At 50.2% G+C, this 17,012-nt stretch overlaps 1 protein-coding gene across 1 annotated transcript; it reads left to right on the top strand.

The window, feature by feature from the left end:
• The first annotated feature begins 1,746 nt into the window (after positions 1 to 1,746).
• On the top strand, positions 1,747 to 17,012 carry BLVRB (biliverdin reductase B). The gene is made up of 5 exons (XM_060131958.1): positions 1,747 to 1,963; positions 9,714 to 9,878; positions 10,015 to 10,104; positions 11,571 to 11,699; positions 16,756 to 17,012. The coding sequence occupies exons 1-5, from the start codon at positions 1,885 to 1,887 to the stop codon at positions 16,911 to 16,913; spliced, it is 621 nt and encodes a 206-aa protein (XP_059987941.1). The 5' UTR covers positions 1,747 to 1,884; the 3' UTR covers positions 16,914 to 17,012.

The raw sequence follows: 17,012 nt of genomic DNA on the forward strand, positions 1-17,012 counted from the left end.
TGGGAAGGACAAGGCTTGGATGAAAGACCTACGCATGGCGCGGAGGCTGAACTGGGTTGAGGGATGGGAGCTGATTCTGCCCTCAACGCTCCGCCTCCCCCAGCCGGGGAGACCCTCAGGGCTCAGTCCATGTCCAAGGCGCGCGGGGGAGGGATGCTAGGGCAGGTGGGAAGATGCTGGAGGGAGGGGCTATCCATCCCCAAGCCGCTCACCTGGGCCCGCGGCCGCCGGTGCCGCTGTCCCCGCTGCTGACCGTGCCCGACCGCCCTCCCTGTCGGCGTCCACTGCCCGGCCTGGCCGTCTCTGCTCGGCCCCACCGGCCCAGCCGCTCGGTCAGATCCGCATGCGCCGCGGCCGCCGGCGCGCCTCCTCCCGCTCGCGCGGCCGCCGCGCTCGGCGCGCCCCCGGGACCCCCTCCCGCCCGCGGTGCCCCGCCAACCCCGGCCGCCTGCAGCGCCGGCCCACGCGCGGTCACACACCCGGCCACGGCGTGTGATACACAGCTGCAGGGGCCCGAGATAGCGTCACACACAGTCCACACTCTCACGGGGTCACACAGTCCCACACTGCCACACACACACGGGGTCACCCACAGCGTCACAGACATTATCCACATCCACACACACACTGCCACCCCCTCACATGGGGTCACAGAGTGTCAAATATTCAAACCGTCTCACGCAGTCATAAGCTCACATGAGGTTCCGCCCTGGAACAGGGCCCGACAGCGTCACACACTGTAAAGCACTCAAATGCTGTCACCACCATTCACGCGGTCTCGTGCACAAGTACACATATGCCGCACACTGCTGCACACCTCCACGGGGTCACAAGGAGTGTCATATCCTCACACATCACACACGGCTTCACTATCACACAGCGTCACACACTTTTACACACTCGAACTTGTTACACCCCTTACACACTCACACGGGGGTCATACACCCTGCACTTGTCACTCACTTACACATCACACAGTAACAGGTCATAAATAGCACCACAACAGTCAACACCCACAGCCACACTCAAATGATAGCACGTTGTCACACAACTTACATGACACACGCAGTGTCACACACTAACAGAGTCACACACTCCCACATAACACAACTCACACATGTCCCACACTCACACCATATCCCCCAGCGGCATGGATGTATACAGCATCACAGACTGACCCACTGTCACCCAGTGTCACTACGAGGTCTCAGAAGAACAGCATCAATGTCTTCCACACGTGGTGTCACACACAGTCTCATACTGTAATACGGTGTTTTACGCAGAGGACGGCACATGGTACCACCCACAATCATGCTCTCCTTTGGCGTTATTCACAGTCACACAGGGCCACACGGGCACATAGACACGCAGTTACAGTGTCACACCCACACACCCACACTGTCCTCCCTCACTTTTTCCCATTGTAGCCTAGAGGAGGCCTCGGGGCGTAGTGTGAGTCCCAGATCAGCCTAGTGGCCCTGAGAGAGGGGGTCTGAGCGAGGAGAGAGATGTGGGTGTGGCCCGCGCTCGCCCCGCCCCGCTCTGGGAGTTTAGAGCTCGGAGGCGGGGCACTGGGCTCACCGTCGTAGACCTCCAGATACGGCCACGCCTCCCAGTCTAAGTGGTGGGCTGGAAGGCGGTGCTGGGCCGCAGGCGGAGGCGAGCCGACTCCCGCCCCGCCCACCCCGTTCTTAACCAGAGGAGTGGCCTTATGGCCCCGCCCCTCGGCCGGAGGCAAGGGCAGGAGGCTGGCTGAGGCGTGGCCCTCTGAGCGGCCCCGCCCCGTCTCTCCCGCTAGGGAAGGACGGAGAGGGCGGCCTAGCAGCCAGTCGGTTCCCGCGTGTCCTGCGACTCTGCGGCCTCGCAACCCCACGACCCCGCAGCATGGCCGTCAAGAAGATTGCCATCTTCGGCGCCACCGGAAGGACCGGGCTCACCACCCTGGCGCAGGCGGTGCAAGCAGGCATGAGCTGGGGCGGGCAGGGCGTGTCACGGGGTACACAGACAGAACTTTAGGAAGTGGAATCGTGGGGTCGGGCCGAGGCTGGTTGGGGCCCTCAGTGCTTTGATGTGTGAGGACCTAGGGGGGCAAAACAGGTGGCCACGGGGGCAGAAACGGGGGACGCTGTGAGGTCCAATTTTACGTGAGCCCAAGGAACAGGTATTGGCCCTGGGAGGCTGGGGGACTGTAGTGACAGGTTTAAATCCAATGCTCTGACGAAATGTAGTTGTTATTGTGGTGCTGGTGGTTGCACACCCAGCAAGGGCTTAACTAAGCCAGGCATTGGGCTGGCCTCCCAGAACTGTCCTCTCTTAGCACGTGTTAAATCCGCACAGCACTTATGTCGGGTGGGAACTAGTATCACCCCATTTGACAGGTGAGAAAACTGAGGCCCACTGAGTGATCTGCCCAATGTCACATAGCTGGAAAGTGGCAGTGCTGGAATTTGTACCCAGTGCTTGCTCTTTGTTTGTTTGTTTTTTATTGAGACCACCAATGGGTCTTTTTCTCCCCCACCACATTTTATTTATTTATTTTTGGCTGCGTTGGGTCTTCATTGCTGCGCGCGGGCTTTCTCTAGTTTCAGAGAGCGGGGCTACTCTTCATCATGGTGCGTGGGCTTCTCATTGCAGTGGCTTCTCTTCTTGTGGAGCACGGGCTCTAGGCGTGCTGGCTTCAATAGTTGCAGCACATGGGCTCAATAGTTGTGGCTCGTGGGCTCTAGAGTGCAGGCTCAGTAGTTGTGGCACATGGGCTTAGTTGCTCCGCCGCATGTGGGATCCTCCCGGACCATGGCTCGAACCCGTGTCCCCTGCATTGGCAGGCAGATTCTTAACTACTGCGCCACCAGAGAAGTCCCACCAGTGCTTGCTCTTAACTGCCAAAAGACCACCGGCTCTTGGTGTGGGCACCAAGGCTTAAAGTTGAAAAGGCTGAGGGGTGGGTTGCTGTGGGCACCTAATGGAAAGACGATCACGGAGACAAGGGTGAAGACTTGGGCACACTTGGGTCCCGGGAAAGTCAATGAGCACTGAAAATTTGCAGTTGCCCCAGGAAAGGGGGCAGGAAAGGGGATCAGTATCATGCAGCAGTACCCTGCCCCCACCGTCCAGACTTCACCAACCCCCATCGGAGCCTGACATTTCCAGATATAGCGCCCCACCCTTGCTGGCCTTGGTGACTCTGAAGATATTGACTATCTGGTTGCCCCAAAAGGGTGGAGGCCACCAGGATCCCACTCTCAGCTGTCTCCTAGCCCAGCTGTCCCTTCAAGGGACTCTGCCTGAAAGTTCCCCATTCAGCCCACTGCTCTCCCCCTCCCTGGGAAGACCTAGTGAGGATCTTGGCTTGTAGGGACAGGAGGAACAAATTTGCTGGTAAACATTTCCAGGGGAGGAAGTAAGAGGGAGATGTTGAGAGTTGCTGAGTCACCCTGAGGAATTGGATTACCGTGTTACTACCTTTCTCTCAATCCTGGATTCTATGAAATTCTGCTCATCCACCCTGCTGGGCACAGCTGGGACTGCACCTGGGGGTGTGGAGCGTTGAGGCCTAGGGGAGTCCGCGGCTTCTCACTGTGGCTCTGACAGCTCTCTTCAGAGCCACAGTGAACCTGAGCCTCGCTGTCCCCATCAGAAAAAGGAAGGGGTTCAATGAGCTCGGCTTTTATTTACCTCAGTGATTCTGTAGGGCTGAGTCCTGACAGGCATAGACTCTGGTGCCTGTGTGTCTGCATTCCAAACCCCAGCTCTGCCACTTAACAACTGTGTGGTCAAGTGCCTTGTCATCTGTGTACCTAGATATCTGTAAAGTGAGGATGAAACTAGTAGAACTCGACCTGGGGTTCTTGTGATGATTAAATGAGATATTACAATATATGGAAAATGCTTAGAACCGTGTCCAGCATATAGTTGGTGCTCAATAGACACTCCTTGGCTGAGAGAACTCAGATTATAGCTGTGTGATCCTGGCCCAATTACCTAAAATTGCCTTAGTTTCCCCATCCTCCAAATGGGCATATAATACAACCTACTTTGTGGGGTTGTTGCAATCTGGGGCTTTTCAAACTGTGGGTCATAATGAGTTCTGAAATATATTTAATTGGTCACAACAGTGTCAGAATGTATCACATGTTAAATATTGGTTTTATGAAACTTTCGTTTCAATTATATATGTATGGGTTTGTGTATACTGGGTTTGGAAGTGAAATCTATTTTGTATGGAGGGTTGAGATCAAAAAAACTTAAAAGGGGCATGATCTCTACGACTGACTCTCACATCGTTAGGAAAAAGCTTTATACACGTATATAATTATACATGTTATGTGTATATTTTATATATACACAGAGAAAGATAAAGCAAATATGCGAATCTAGGTCTTGGAACTTTCCTATAGGTCTGACTTTATTTCAAAATTAAAAATTAATTGAAAAAGATAAATAAAGTAAGGGATTTTTTAAATAAAAAAAAGAAAGAAAAGAAAAAAAAAGAAATGTTTAGAAATAACCTACAAATGCTCTTGTTGTTTGTGAAGGGCAAATTTTGTGAATTCTAACACTATAGTTTGGTATAGTAGCCACTAGCCACATGTTGCTATTAAAATTTAAATGTGGGTTGTGTTAAAAACTTTTGGGAAAAAACATCATTCATCTGCAGAAAGAGCTTAGCACAGCACTTGGCACATAAGAGGCTCTCTCTCTCTCTTTTTTTTTTTGGCTGTGCCACACAGCCTGTGAGATCTTAGTTCCCCGACCAGGGATTGAAGATTGAACCTGGGCCCTCAGCAGTGAGACTGTGGAATCCTAACCACTGGACTGCCAGGGAATTCCCTAGGAGGCCCTCAATAAATGTCACTAATCACCAATAATGTACCATTAACAGGCACTCTTGTGCTGGGCCTGTGTCAGAGCTCTCACTGTCCGTGAGAACGTTTCTCCTCCAAAATACCCACAATTTACTAGGGTCCGTTTTAACTAATACAGTGGTAATGAACCAGTGCCTGCGGTGGCATCATGAAAGCTCTCATTGCTCCCCGATGTGTGTGAGGGCAGCACAGGTGTCATTCCCTTATAAAAGGTGGTCACACAGGGTGGGGATGCTAGGGATTGTGACTTTCACTTTAGAGAGGAGACTGAGGGCCAGTCAGGGAAGGTGTTTCCTGAGGTTCCTCAGCCAGTAAGTGGAGCTGGGACTTCCCCTGCGGTCCAGTGGTTAAGACTCCGCACTTCCACTGCAGGGGGCACAGGTTCGATCCCTGGTCAGGGAACTGACCCCACATGCCCGGCTGGGCCAAAAAAAAAAAAAAAAAGAGGTGGAGCCAGAGTTCGAACCCAGGTCCGTGAGACAGTATATCGTGTGCTTTTGTGTTGATATAAAAGTCAGGGAGATGGTGGCGAATATGTCACAGTCCCTGGACCCACAGGGCCCTTGCTTGATTCCAGGTCAGCATAAGTAGGGCCATGACAGAGGAAGCACAATTGGCTGGGGGTTCTGGGGAAAGAGGGTAAGGGTGCTCCAGGCAGAGGGGCACGTGCAAAAGCCAGGAGGCAGGAAACAGCATGATGCATTTGAGGCACTGAAAGAAGTTCAGTGTGCGAAAAGGGCCATGGCTCCAGCACAGTTGAGAGAGGAGAGGCCATATCCTGGGGGGCCTTGAAGTCTGTCCTAAGGAACATGACTATCTCAGGGCACCGGTGGGGGGGGGCGGGCGGTCAGGGGAGGGATCTGAGCCAAGGGCACTTTGATATAACAGTGGAAAGCTCTACCTGGCTACCACGTGAAATATGGGTTGGAGGGGTTGAGAGAGTCCAGGAGCCCAGGGAATACTAGACCAGGACGGGAAAAAAAATTGTGAGATGGTGAAAAGGTATAGTAACAACCAACACCCGTATAATGCTCTTTCCTATGCCAGACACTCTTCTAATCTTTTCATTTGTTTTCGTTTTGCATTTTTTACATAGCAGCTTTTTTAAGATATCATTCACGTGCCATACAATTCACCCATTTAAAGTATACAGTTCAGTGGGTTTTAGCATATTCACAGACTCGTGCAAACCTCACCACAATCAGTTTGAAACATTTGCATCACCACCAAAAGAAATCCTTAGAAGTCACTCCCCATTTTCCTGCTCAACCCCTTCCTCAGCCCTAGGCAACCGCTCACCTGCTCCTTGTTTATGTGGATTTGCCTGTTCTGAACGTTTCATATAAATGGAATCGTACGCTATGTGGCTCTTTATGACTGGCTTCCTTCACTTAGCAAAACAATTGTTTTTTCAGAGTTCATCCGTATCGTAGCATGTGTATCATTTCTTTTTATTGTTGAATACCATTACATTGTTTAGATATACCACATTTTATTTATCCATTCGGTTGATGGAAATTTGGGTGGTTTCCACTTTGGGGCTATGATGAGTAATGCCTCTATGAACATTCACGTATGAGTTTTGTGTGCACAGATGTTTTCATTTCTCTTTGGCATATACTTAGGAGTGGAATTGCTGGGTCACATGGTAACAATACGTTTAACCTTCCGAGGAACTGCCAGATTACCTTCCAAAGCAGGTGTATCATTCAACGTTCCCATCAGCAGTGTATGAGGGTTCCTGTTTCACCACATGCACATCAACATTTATTATGTCTTTTTGATGATGGCCATCCTGGTGGGTATGAAATGGGATCTTGCTGTGGTTTTGATTTGCATTTCCCTGATGGCTAATGATATTGAGTATCTTTTCATGTGTTTATTGGCCATTTGTATAACCTCTTTGGAGAAATGTCTATTCAGATCTTTTGCCCAGATTTTTTTTTTAATTAATTATTTATTTAGGCTGTGCCGGGTCTTAGTTGCAGCATGCAGGATCTTTGTTTATTTATTTATTTTTTTGGTTGCGGCACGCGGGATCTTTTAGTTGCAGCATGCGGACTTCTTAGTTGCAACATGCGAACTCTTAGTTGCGGCTTGCGGGATCTAGTTCCCAGATCAGGGATTGAACCCCGGCCCCCTGCATTGGGAGTGTGGAGTCTTACCCACTGGACCACCAGGGAAGTCCTTGCCCAGCTTTTAATGTTCATCTTTTATTATCAAGTTGTAGGTGTCCTTTATATATTCTAAATACATGTCTCTTATCAGCTATATGACTTGCAAAATTTTTCTCCCATTTTGTGGGTTGTCTTTTCACTTTCTTGATAGTGTCCTTGGAAGCACAAAAATTTTTAATTTTGATGATGTCCAGTGTGTCTATTTTTTCTAATGCTGCGTGTGCTTTTGGTGTCATAGCTAGGAAACCATTGCCTAATCCAAAGACGCAAAGATTTATGCCTATGTTTACTTCTAAGTTTTTTTTTATTAATTTATTTTATTCTATTTATTTTGGGCTGTGTTGGGTCTTCGTTGCTGTGCGCGGGCTTTCTCTAGTTGCAGCGAGCAGGGGCTACTCTTCATTGAGGTGCACAGGCTTCTCATTGCAGTGGCTTCTCTTGTTGCAGAGCACAGGCTCTAGGCACGTGGGCTTCAGTAGTTGTGGCTCAAGGGCTCAGTAGTTGTGGCTCAAGGGCTCTTGAGCGCAGGCTCAGTAGTTGTGGCGCACGGGCTTAGTTGCTCCTCGGCATGTGGGATCTTCCCGGACCAGGGCTCAAACCCGTGTCCTCTGCATTGGCAGGCGGATTCTTAACCACTCTACCACCAGGGAAGCCCTCTTCTAAGATTTTTATAGTTTTAGCACTTACATTTAGGTCTTTGATCATTTTGAGTTAATTTTTATATATGGTGTGAGGGAATAGGGATCCAACTTCATTCTTTTACATATGGATATCAAGTTGTCCCTGCATCATTTGTTGAAAAGACTGTACTTGCCCCATTGAATCATCTTGGCACCCTTGTCAAAAATCAACCAACTGCATTAAACTTTTAGAAATATTATTTAGGGAGTTCGCTGGTGGTCTAGTGGTTAGGACTCGGCGTTTTCACTGCTGTGGCCCTGGGTTCAATCCCTGGTCAGGGAACTAAGTTCCTGCAAGCTGCATAGCGCAGCCAAAAAAAAAAAAGAAATGTTATTTAAACCCACAGTAACCCTATAAGGTAGAGACTATGATTAGTGTCATTTTAAAAATGAAGGCCCTAAGGCCCAGACAGGTTAAGTGAGTTGCCCAGTGTCACAGCTAGGTAGTGGTAGGGCCAGACAGAATTCAAACCCAGGATTGCTTTGAGGATTAAAGAAGTGAATAAATGTAAGGAATTTGGCACCTGGCATATAGTGAGTGCTCTCTAAATATTATGTATCATTATGATCATTATCACTGCCCCAGAGTGTACAAATTTCTAATCATTTGTTTTTTACATATATGATGATAGCTATCAAGAGAAATGTAACAGGGGCGTTCCCTGGCGGTCCAGTGGTTAGGACTCCGTGCTTTCATTGCCAAGGGCCCGGGTTCAATCCCTGGCCAGGGAACTAAGATCCCACGAACCCGTGTCCCCTGCATCGGCAGGCGGACTCTCAACCACTGCACCACCAGGGAAGCCCACCCCATCATTTTTTTCATTTCTTGTACCAGCTGGAGGTACAAGATAAGATGTTCCAGGCTCATCTTGTCTTCTCCCTGGCGTGGCCCAGCAAGCAGCCATTTCTTCAACGAGCTCTGGCTCATTTTTCATGAGAATGCTATTTAGAGGCTGTCTTCATCAGCTCAGGCCACTACAACAAAATGCCATAGACCGGGTTGCTTAAACAGCAGCCATTTCTCACCGTTCTAGAGAGCGGAGAGTTCAAGATCAAGGTACTAACAGGTTTGGTTTCTGATGAGGGCCCTCTTCCTGGCTTGCAGATGGCCGCCTTCTTGCTGTGTTCTCACATGGTAGAGAGAGAGAGAGAGAGAGCGAGCCTTGGTCTTCCTCTTCTTATAAGGACACTAATTCCATTATGGGGACCCTACCCTCATGACCTCATCTAATCTAATTACCTCCCAAAGGGTCCATCTCCAAATACCATCACATTGGGGGTTAGGGCTTCAGCATATGAATTCAGCATATGACACAAGCATTCAGTCCATTACAGAGACTACAACTACTAATTTTATTTTTTTTGCAATACACATAAACATTGATATATTTTGCCATTATTTAAAACAAAGGAAGAAATATGTTGATTGTAATCTTTAAAAGGGAGGGTATGTGTCAGAAAGGGGACACAGAGTTACAGAATTATCCAAAATTCTTTTGGGAGGTGACATGCCAAAGTGATGTTCAGACTGTTTAGTAACCGCTAAGACAGGACCCAGCCCTTCAGAAGTAAGACCTAGGGAACCAAACCCAATGATGGACAACCTTTGGGCAGCTCATGTCCTTCTCTGTACCTCAGCTTGCTCCAGGACCATGGATGGGGGGCATAGACCAGTGTGATGCCAGGCATTAACCCTTTAGTCGCTGGAGGGTGGAGAAATCGCAGGAGTGGGGAGTGAAGGGAAGAAGAGACCCTTGGAGGCATCAGAGCAGGTTATTTATGAACCGACATCAAGGTATCACCTTATTTTAACAACCAGCTGGATATCAACTGTGGGTATGCCAGCGAAAATATTTGAAGACCATTGTCTCAGAACAGGGGACCTGCGGGATGGATTTGGGGGTTCATGGCACCCTCCAGGACCCAGCCCCTGGAGGCTGGGAGTGCCAGCCCACAAGCCAACTGACCTGCCTCTCTGCCCCTCTTTGCAGGCTATGAGGTGACAGTGCTGGTGCGGGACACCTCCAGGCTGCCCTCAGAGGGGCCCCAGCCGGCCCACGTGATAGTGGGTGACGTTCGGCAGGCGGCCGATGTGGACAAGACTGTGGCGGGGCAGGACGCCGTCATCGTGCTGCTGGGCACCGGCAATGACCTCAGTACTGGGCCCCCCCTCTGCCCACGGCCCACCCCTGCACCTCGGCCCCCAGCGCCACCCCCGCCCCCAGCCCCACCCCTGCCGCCTCCGCCACCGCCGCCGCCCACCAGTGACAGCCACTCTCTGTCTCCTCTAAGGTCCTACCACAGTGATGTCCAAGGGTGCCCAGAACATTGTGGCGGCCATGAAGGCCCACGGCGTGGACAAGGTCGTGGCCTGCACCTCGGGTGGGTGGCGGGGTCATAGGGGTGGGGCTGAAGAGTGGGGGATAGGTACTGGACGGGCAGCCCAGGGGCTCCTACAAGGCGGCATTAGAGCCACTCCAAGTTACTGTGTACTTATCGAGCACCACCTGAGTGCCTGAACCTTGCTGGATGAGGCCAGAGACACAATACAGCCCTGGACCCTGGGCCGTGGTTCTTACAAGGAGGAGGGACGTGGCAACAGAGCCATCATCAAACAGTGACCAGTCAGGGCCAGGGTTGGGGGAAGCACAGGCAGAGGGGTCAAGGCCAGGATTCGGGGGGAGCATGGGCAGAGGGATCAGGGCCGGGATTCGGGGGAAGCATGGGCAGAGAGGTCAAGGCCAGGATTTGGGGGGAGCATGGGCAGAGGGGTCAGGGCCGGGATTCGGGGGAAGCACGGGCAGAGAGGTCAAGGCCAGGATTCGGGGGGAGCATGGGCAGAGGGGTCAGGGCCGGGATAGGGGAAGCCTAGAGGACTCTGGGGGCCCAGAGGGGTGCCTGACTCATCCTGAAAAAGGGTCAGGGGGAGAACATCATAGAGGAAATGACAGAGCTGTGTATACATAGGCCAGGTCTTCACCCTCACAGAGCTCCCAGTTTATGAGGAGATGGTATTAAACAAATGGTTGCCCGGAATAATCTGAAAGGAAGGCTGCAGGGTGTGTAACAGGAGCAGTTAATGCTAACAGCATTTATTGAGCTCTTATTGTGTGCTCGGCACCATCTGAGTGCCTTACAGATGAATGCCACTTAATCTTCTCAAAACTCCTTTGAGTAGCACTTATATTCACAGTGGAACACAGTAGGTGCTCAGTGAATAGTAGCTGTTCTTATTGCTTCCTAGCTAAGGGAGTGGAGGCACAGAGAGGCCCGTCACCTTACGCGAGATCACACAGCCTGTGGCTGGCAGAGCTGGGGTGTGGAACCGGACTGTCTCCATGGTCCACACTCCTCACCTTTGTCCCATCACACATTGTCTCCCAGGGAAGGGAAGTGACATGAGGGAGCCGCGGGAGGATAAGGGGACTCCAGGCAGAGGGATGAGCATTTACAAAGGCTGTGAGGTGGGAGGGAGTGTGGTTGCAGCAGAGCGAGTGAAGGGGAGAGTGCTGGGTGGTGAGGTCGGGTGGGGCCTCGTGGACCTGATGGGGCCTTTGCTTTTACCCTGAGTGAGATAGGGTCACAGATGAGTCTGACCCCTCTGGCTGTGCCGGGGGAACAGAATGTGGGGGGCAGGGGCAGAAGATCCCACATGCCGGGGAGGAGGCTGCTGCCATGGTCTAGGCAGGAGGTAACGGTGGACAGGAGCAGGCAGGGTGAGAAGCCTCGAGAAACTGGAGGGCAGTAGTGAGCCCCCGTAGGGGTTGGTCCTGGCAGGAGACCTGCGGGCTACGGGCCTGGCCAGGCTGTCCTCAAGCCTTGGCTGACCCTACCCTGTGTCCCCCCAGCCTTCCTCCTGTGGGACCCGTCCAAGGTGCCCCCAAGACTGCAGGATGTGACTGATGACCATATCCGGATGCACAAGATACTGCAGCAGTCGGGCCTGAAGTACGTGGCTGTGATGCCACCACACATAGGTGAGTGGGTGGGGACCCAGCTGCAGGGTTACCACCAGCCTGCCCCCTCCTGACCTCTGTCGACATTCACTGGGCCTTCCCTGGGCAGTTGAAAATTGCAAACCTTCCTCCCACACCTTCTATGCTCCTTCCTGCTTGATTTGTATCTGCTTTCTAACATACTTTTCAATTATCTCTGTTGTACAAACTATCCAAAATTTTAAAACGTAAAACAAAACCTCTCATTTATGATGACTCTCTCAGTACTGGGAGCTGACTAGGCTCTGGGGTCACTTCTTGCTGGCGTCTCGCACGCCGTTGCTCAGTAGCTGGCAATAGAATTGTGTGGAAGGAAGCCACGACAGGGCTCGTGGTAGGTGCAGACTGTCTGTCCCTGGAACACCTGCGTGCTGCCTTGCCTCGCGTCAGATCTCTCAGGGCTGCTTCCGCTGTGTTCTCTTTATTAGAAGCAAGTTATGGGACTTCCCCAGTGGTCCAGTGGTTAAGACTCCATGCTCCCAATGCAGGGGGCCCGGGTTCGATCCCTGGTCAGGGAACTAGATCCCACATGCATGCCGCAACTAAAAAGATCCCACATCCCGCAACTAAGACCTGGTGCAGCCAAATAAAATACAGAAATAAATGTTTAAAAAAAAGAAGCAAGTTATACTGGGGCTGCCCCACATTCAAGGGACAGGGACTTATGCTTCACATCGTCTCTTTCTTTCTTTCTTTTTTTAAACCCATTTATTTATTCATTTATTTGGACACACCATACAGCATGCAGGATCTCAGTTCCCTGATCAGGGATTGAACCCATGCCCGCTGCTGTGGAAACGTGGAGTCCTAACCACTGGACCACCAGGGAAGTCCCTCGTTTCTTTCTTTATCTTACTTAGCGCATGTCTCCCACACTAGAATTTTGTTTGAAGCACAGATTTTGTCTTGTTTTGATTACAGCTGTGTTCCTAGTGCCTACAACAGGGCTTGGCATGTAGTAGGTGCTCAGTAAATAATTGTCCCATAAGCTAATACCGGAGAAGATGGTGGTGCTGTGGAGGGAACCACACCCTCTTTTGCCCTCCCAGGTCTGGAATACACATTGAGAGAGAGTCAGACCGAGGGAGAGATGCATTTACAAATGTCTCTTGCATAGGAAGTGTGTGCCTGGCCACGATTACAAGTACCAATGATGTAGTCTCTGCTCTCATGAGGCTTACATTTCTAGCGGAGGAGACAAACGAAATAGATGATCTGTATTACTGTTGGGTTGTGCTACGCTGAATGAAGAAACCATAAAGTTCAGTGAAGGAACTTCCCTGGTGGCTTAGTGGTTAAGAATCCACCTGCCAATGCATGGGACACGGGTTCGATCCCTGGTCTGGGAAGATCCCACATGCCGCGGACCAGCCGCGGAACAACTAAGCCCCTGCACCACAACTACTGAGCCCGCGCGCCACAACTACTGAAGCCCGCATGCCTAGAGCCCATGCTCCGCAACAAGAGAAGCCACCACGTTGAGAAGCCCACTCACCACAACTAGAGAAAGCCCGTGCACAGCAACAAAGACCCAACACAGCCAAAACAAAACAAAACAAAACAAAAAAACTCGGTGAAGAGAGTAAGCCTCAGCTATAAGCAGAGGCTTGCTAAGGAGATGGCCCTTCCCCCAGATACTCACCTGATTCCCCCGCTCAGGGGACTACATTCAATGTCCTGGGCTAAACCATAATGGAAAAGAATATTAGAAAAGAATGTGTGTGTGTATATATATATATATATATATATATATATATATATATATATATGTTTAAAAACAAAAAGACACCAGACCTGTTATGTTTCATGCTATGAAAAACATTTAAAAAAAAAAGTGATTGTTCCCGGTTAAAGGTGACATGGCGACTGAACTGGATTCTGATTTTGAGGGGAGGGGGAGGTCGGAAGATATTTTTTGGCAGTTGGGGAAATCTGAATTTCTAAATTCATCATTCTAAATGGTGTCTCTTGCATAGGAAGTGAGTGTCTGGCCACGATTCCCCTCAGGGGGAATCAGGTGAGTGTCTGGGGGAAGGGAGGACATTCTGGGATGAGGGAACCGCAGTGCGGATGCCCCTCAGGGGGAATCAGGTGAGTGTCTGGGGGAAGGGAGGACATTCTGGGATGAGGGAACCGCAGTGTGGATGCCCCTCAGGGGGAATCAGGTGAGTGTCTGGGGGAAGGGAGGACATTCTGGGATGAGGGAACCGCAGTGCGGATGCCGGAGCCAGGCACTTGTATCTCCTTCACATTTGCCTGCCTGCTGATGAGCACTTCTGCTGTGCCCTCTGCCTTCTGCTTGGAGAAAGACGAGCCCTGCACGCCTTACAGAGGTTCAGGTAAGCTTAATGTTGAGGTTCAATTCAGGATTCTTGTTGAGACGAGAATCCTAAGCTCTGAATCAGTGGTGAAGCTGCATGGCGGAGAAGCCGGGCAAAGTCCCAGCCCCAGCACTTTGTGGACTTAAGGCCCGTGGCCTCTGAGCCTCAGTTTCCTCATCTGTAAACGGGGTTCATGATATTACTTCTTGACCTCCCAGGTTTGAAGTGAATATCCAGAGAGATCATGCCTAAAAATTATTTAACACAAAGTTGTTTTTTTTTAGTTCTTCTTTTTTTGAATATTTATTTTATTTATTTTCCTTATTTTTTTTTTTTGGCTTCGTCGGGTCTTAGTTGCGGCACATGGGATCTTTGTTGAGGCACACGGGGTCTTTTTCATTCCGGCACGTGGTCTGCTCGGGCTGCTCTCTAGTTGTGGCCTGCGGGTTTTTTCTCTTCTCTAGTTGTGGTGCTCAGGCTCCAGGGCGCGTGGGCTCTGTAGTTTGCAGCACGCAGGGTCTCTCGTTGAGGCGCGAGAACTCAGTAGTTGTGGCGCGTGGGCTTAGTTGTGCTGCGGCATGTGGGATCTTAGTTCCCCGACCAGGGATGGAACTCGTGTCCCCTGCGTTGGAAGGCGGATTCTTTACCACTGGACCACGAGGGAAGTCCCAGTCCTTTTTTTGTACGTGTATGAAAACTTTGAAACCTCCAGAAAAGTTAAAGAAATTAAAGGTTTGTTAATACCCATAAACCCTTCATCTAGGTTCACTTGTTAACATTTCGGCCTTTTTGCTTTCCCTATCTATGTAACTATCTATCTATCTATCTATGCATGCATCTAATGTGTATGTGTATATATGTGAATACATATGTAATGTATATTTTTTAAATAAGTGTGTATTTTTATTTTTTTCTTTTTCTTTCTTTCTTTCTTTTTTTTTTTTTTTTTGGCTGAACCATTTGAAAGTAGGTTGCAGACATCGGCACACTCTACTCCTAGAACGTCTTGATAGGCATCTTCCAAGAAGGAATATTTGGATACGAACCACAGTACTGTTATCGCACCAAGGGAATTGACATTCACTCTACCACATCATTTAGTATCCAGCCCATATTCAGATTTCCCCAACTGCCAAAAAATATCTTCCAACGTTCCCCTCCCCTCAAAATCAGGATCCGCTCCAGGATCGTGTGTTGTGTTTAGTCACTATGTCATATTTAACCTGGAACAATCCTCCATATCCTTTTTTTCTTTTTTTTAATGTTTTTCATAACATGAAACATAACAGGCCTGGTGTTTTTGTTCTTATTTTTTTTTTAACATATATATACAGTCTTTCTAATATTCTTTTCCATTATGGTTTATCCCAGGACATTGACTGTAGTTCCCTGTGCTATACAGTAGGACTTTGTTATCCCAGGTGTCTTTTAAAATATTCCACGTTCTGGATTTCTGTAGTTATTTTCCTACAGACTCAGATTAAAAATTTTTGGCAGGGTCTTCCCTGGAGGCGCAGTGGTTGAGCGTCCGCCTGCCGATGCAGGGGACACGGGTTCGTGCCCCGGTCCGGGAAGATCCCACATGCCGCGGCGCGGCTGGGCCCGTGAGCCATGGCCGCTGAGCCTGCGTGTCCGGAGCCTGTGCTCCGCAACGGGAGAGGCCACAACAGTGAGAGGCCCGCGTACCGTAAAAAATAAAAACAAACAAATTTTTGGCAGGATTGCCACATGGGTGAGGGTGTGTGTTTCTTTTATTTATTTATTTTTTTTTCAGTACGCGGGCCTCTCACTGCTGTGGCCTCTCCCGTTGCGGAGCACAGGCTCCGGACACGCAGGCTCAGCGGCCATGGCTCACGGGCCCAGCCGCGCCGCGGCATGTGGGATCTTCCCGGACCGGGGCACGAACCCGTGTCCCCTGCATCGGCAGGCGGACGCTCAACCACTGCGCCTCCAGGGAAGCCCTGTGTGTTTCTTATTGCACATGATTCCAGGTTGTCTCTGCGCTGGTATGCTGCATTTGATCCCTAAGTTAAGTTGGTCACTGTCAGAATACAGGCGCTAGATGCCCTGGTAACAGCCAGGTCATGGTGGGGGAGGGCGAGGGGGGCACAGAGCAAATGTAGCCTTTGCCACTGTGAAGTCACCCTCTGCAACCATGGGACATAACTTCCTCTCTCCAAGACTCAATTTGCCCACTTGTAAAATAGAATTAATAATAACTCCTAGCCCATTCTCTGCTTTATTTCTCACCATCTAACATATTATCTATTTTACTTTCTTATCTTATTATTTGCCTTTTCCTAGTGACTGTCTGAATGCTGAGGGCAGGGATTCATATCTGTTTTGTCCCTTTCAGTGTGCCCAGCACCTGACGTATAATAAGTCATCAATAAGAATTTGGCGAATGGGACTTCCCTAGTGGATCAGTGGTTAAGACTCCGCGCTTCCACTGCAGGGGGCAAGGGTTTGATCCCTGGTCAGGGAAGTTCTGCATGCCGCACCAAAAAAAAAAAACAACTCACTTAGCGAGTGAATGAAGTAAAGGGTACAGGTTAGTGCCCTGCACGTGGGAAGGGTTTCATACATTGTTGGCTGTTATACCATCTGGGCTGGGCACACTGTAGACACCCTGGGATGATCATTGAAGTGATCACATGTTGGTTGCAGGAGGGGAAAGGACATCTGATGTACCCAGTCCCTTTGTCTTTACCTTGCAGGAGACCAACCGCTGACTGGGGCCTACTCAGTGACCCTGGATGGACGAGGGCCCTCGAGGGTCATCTCCAAACACGACCTGGGCCACTTCATGCTCCGCTGCCTCACCACTGATGAGTACAACGGGCACAGCACCTACCCCTCCCATCAGTACGACTAGGGCTCTGGCCCCGTCCAGGAGGACAGCATCCCAGGAAATAGAGAACAAAGGAAGGGAGCAATAAATCTTGAGCCAAGAGCTTCAAGCTATTTTAGAGCA

This window comes from Lagenorhynchus albirostris, chromosome 19 (genome assembly GCF_949774975.1).
Source record: "Lagenorhynchus albirostris chromosome 19, mLagAlb1.1, whole genome shotgun sequence".
Lineage (NCBI taxonomy): Eukaryota > Metazoa > Chordata > Mammalia > Artiodactyla > Delphinidae > Lagenorhynchus > Lagenorhynchus albirostris.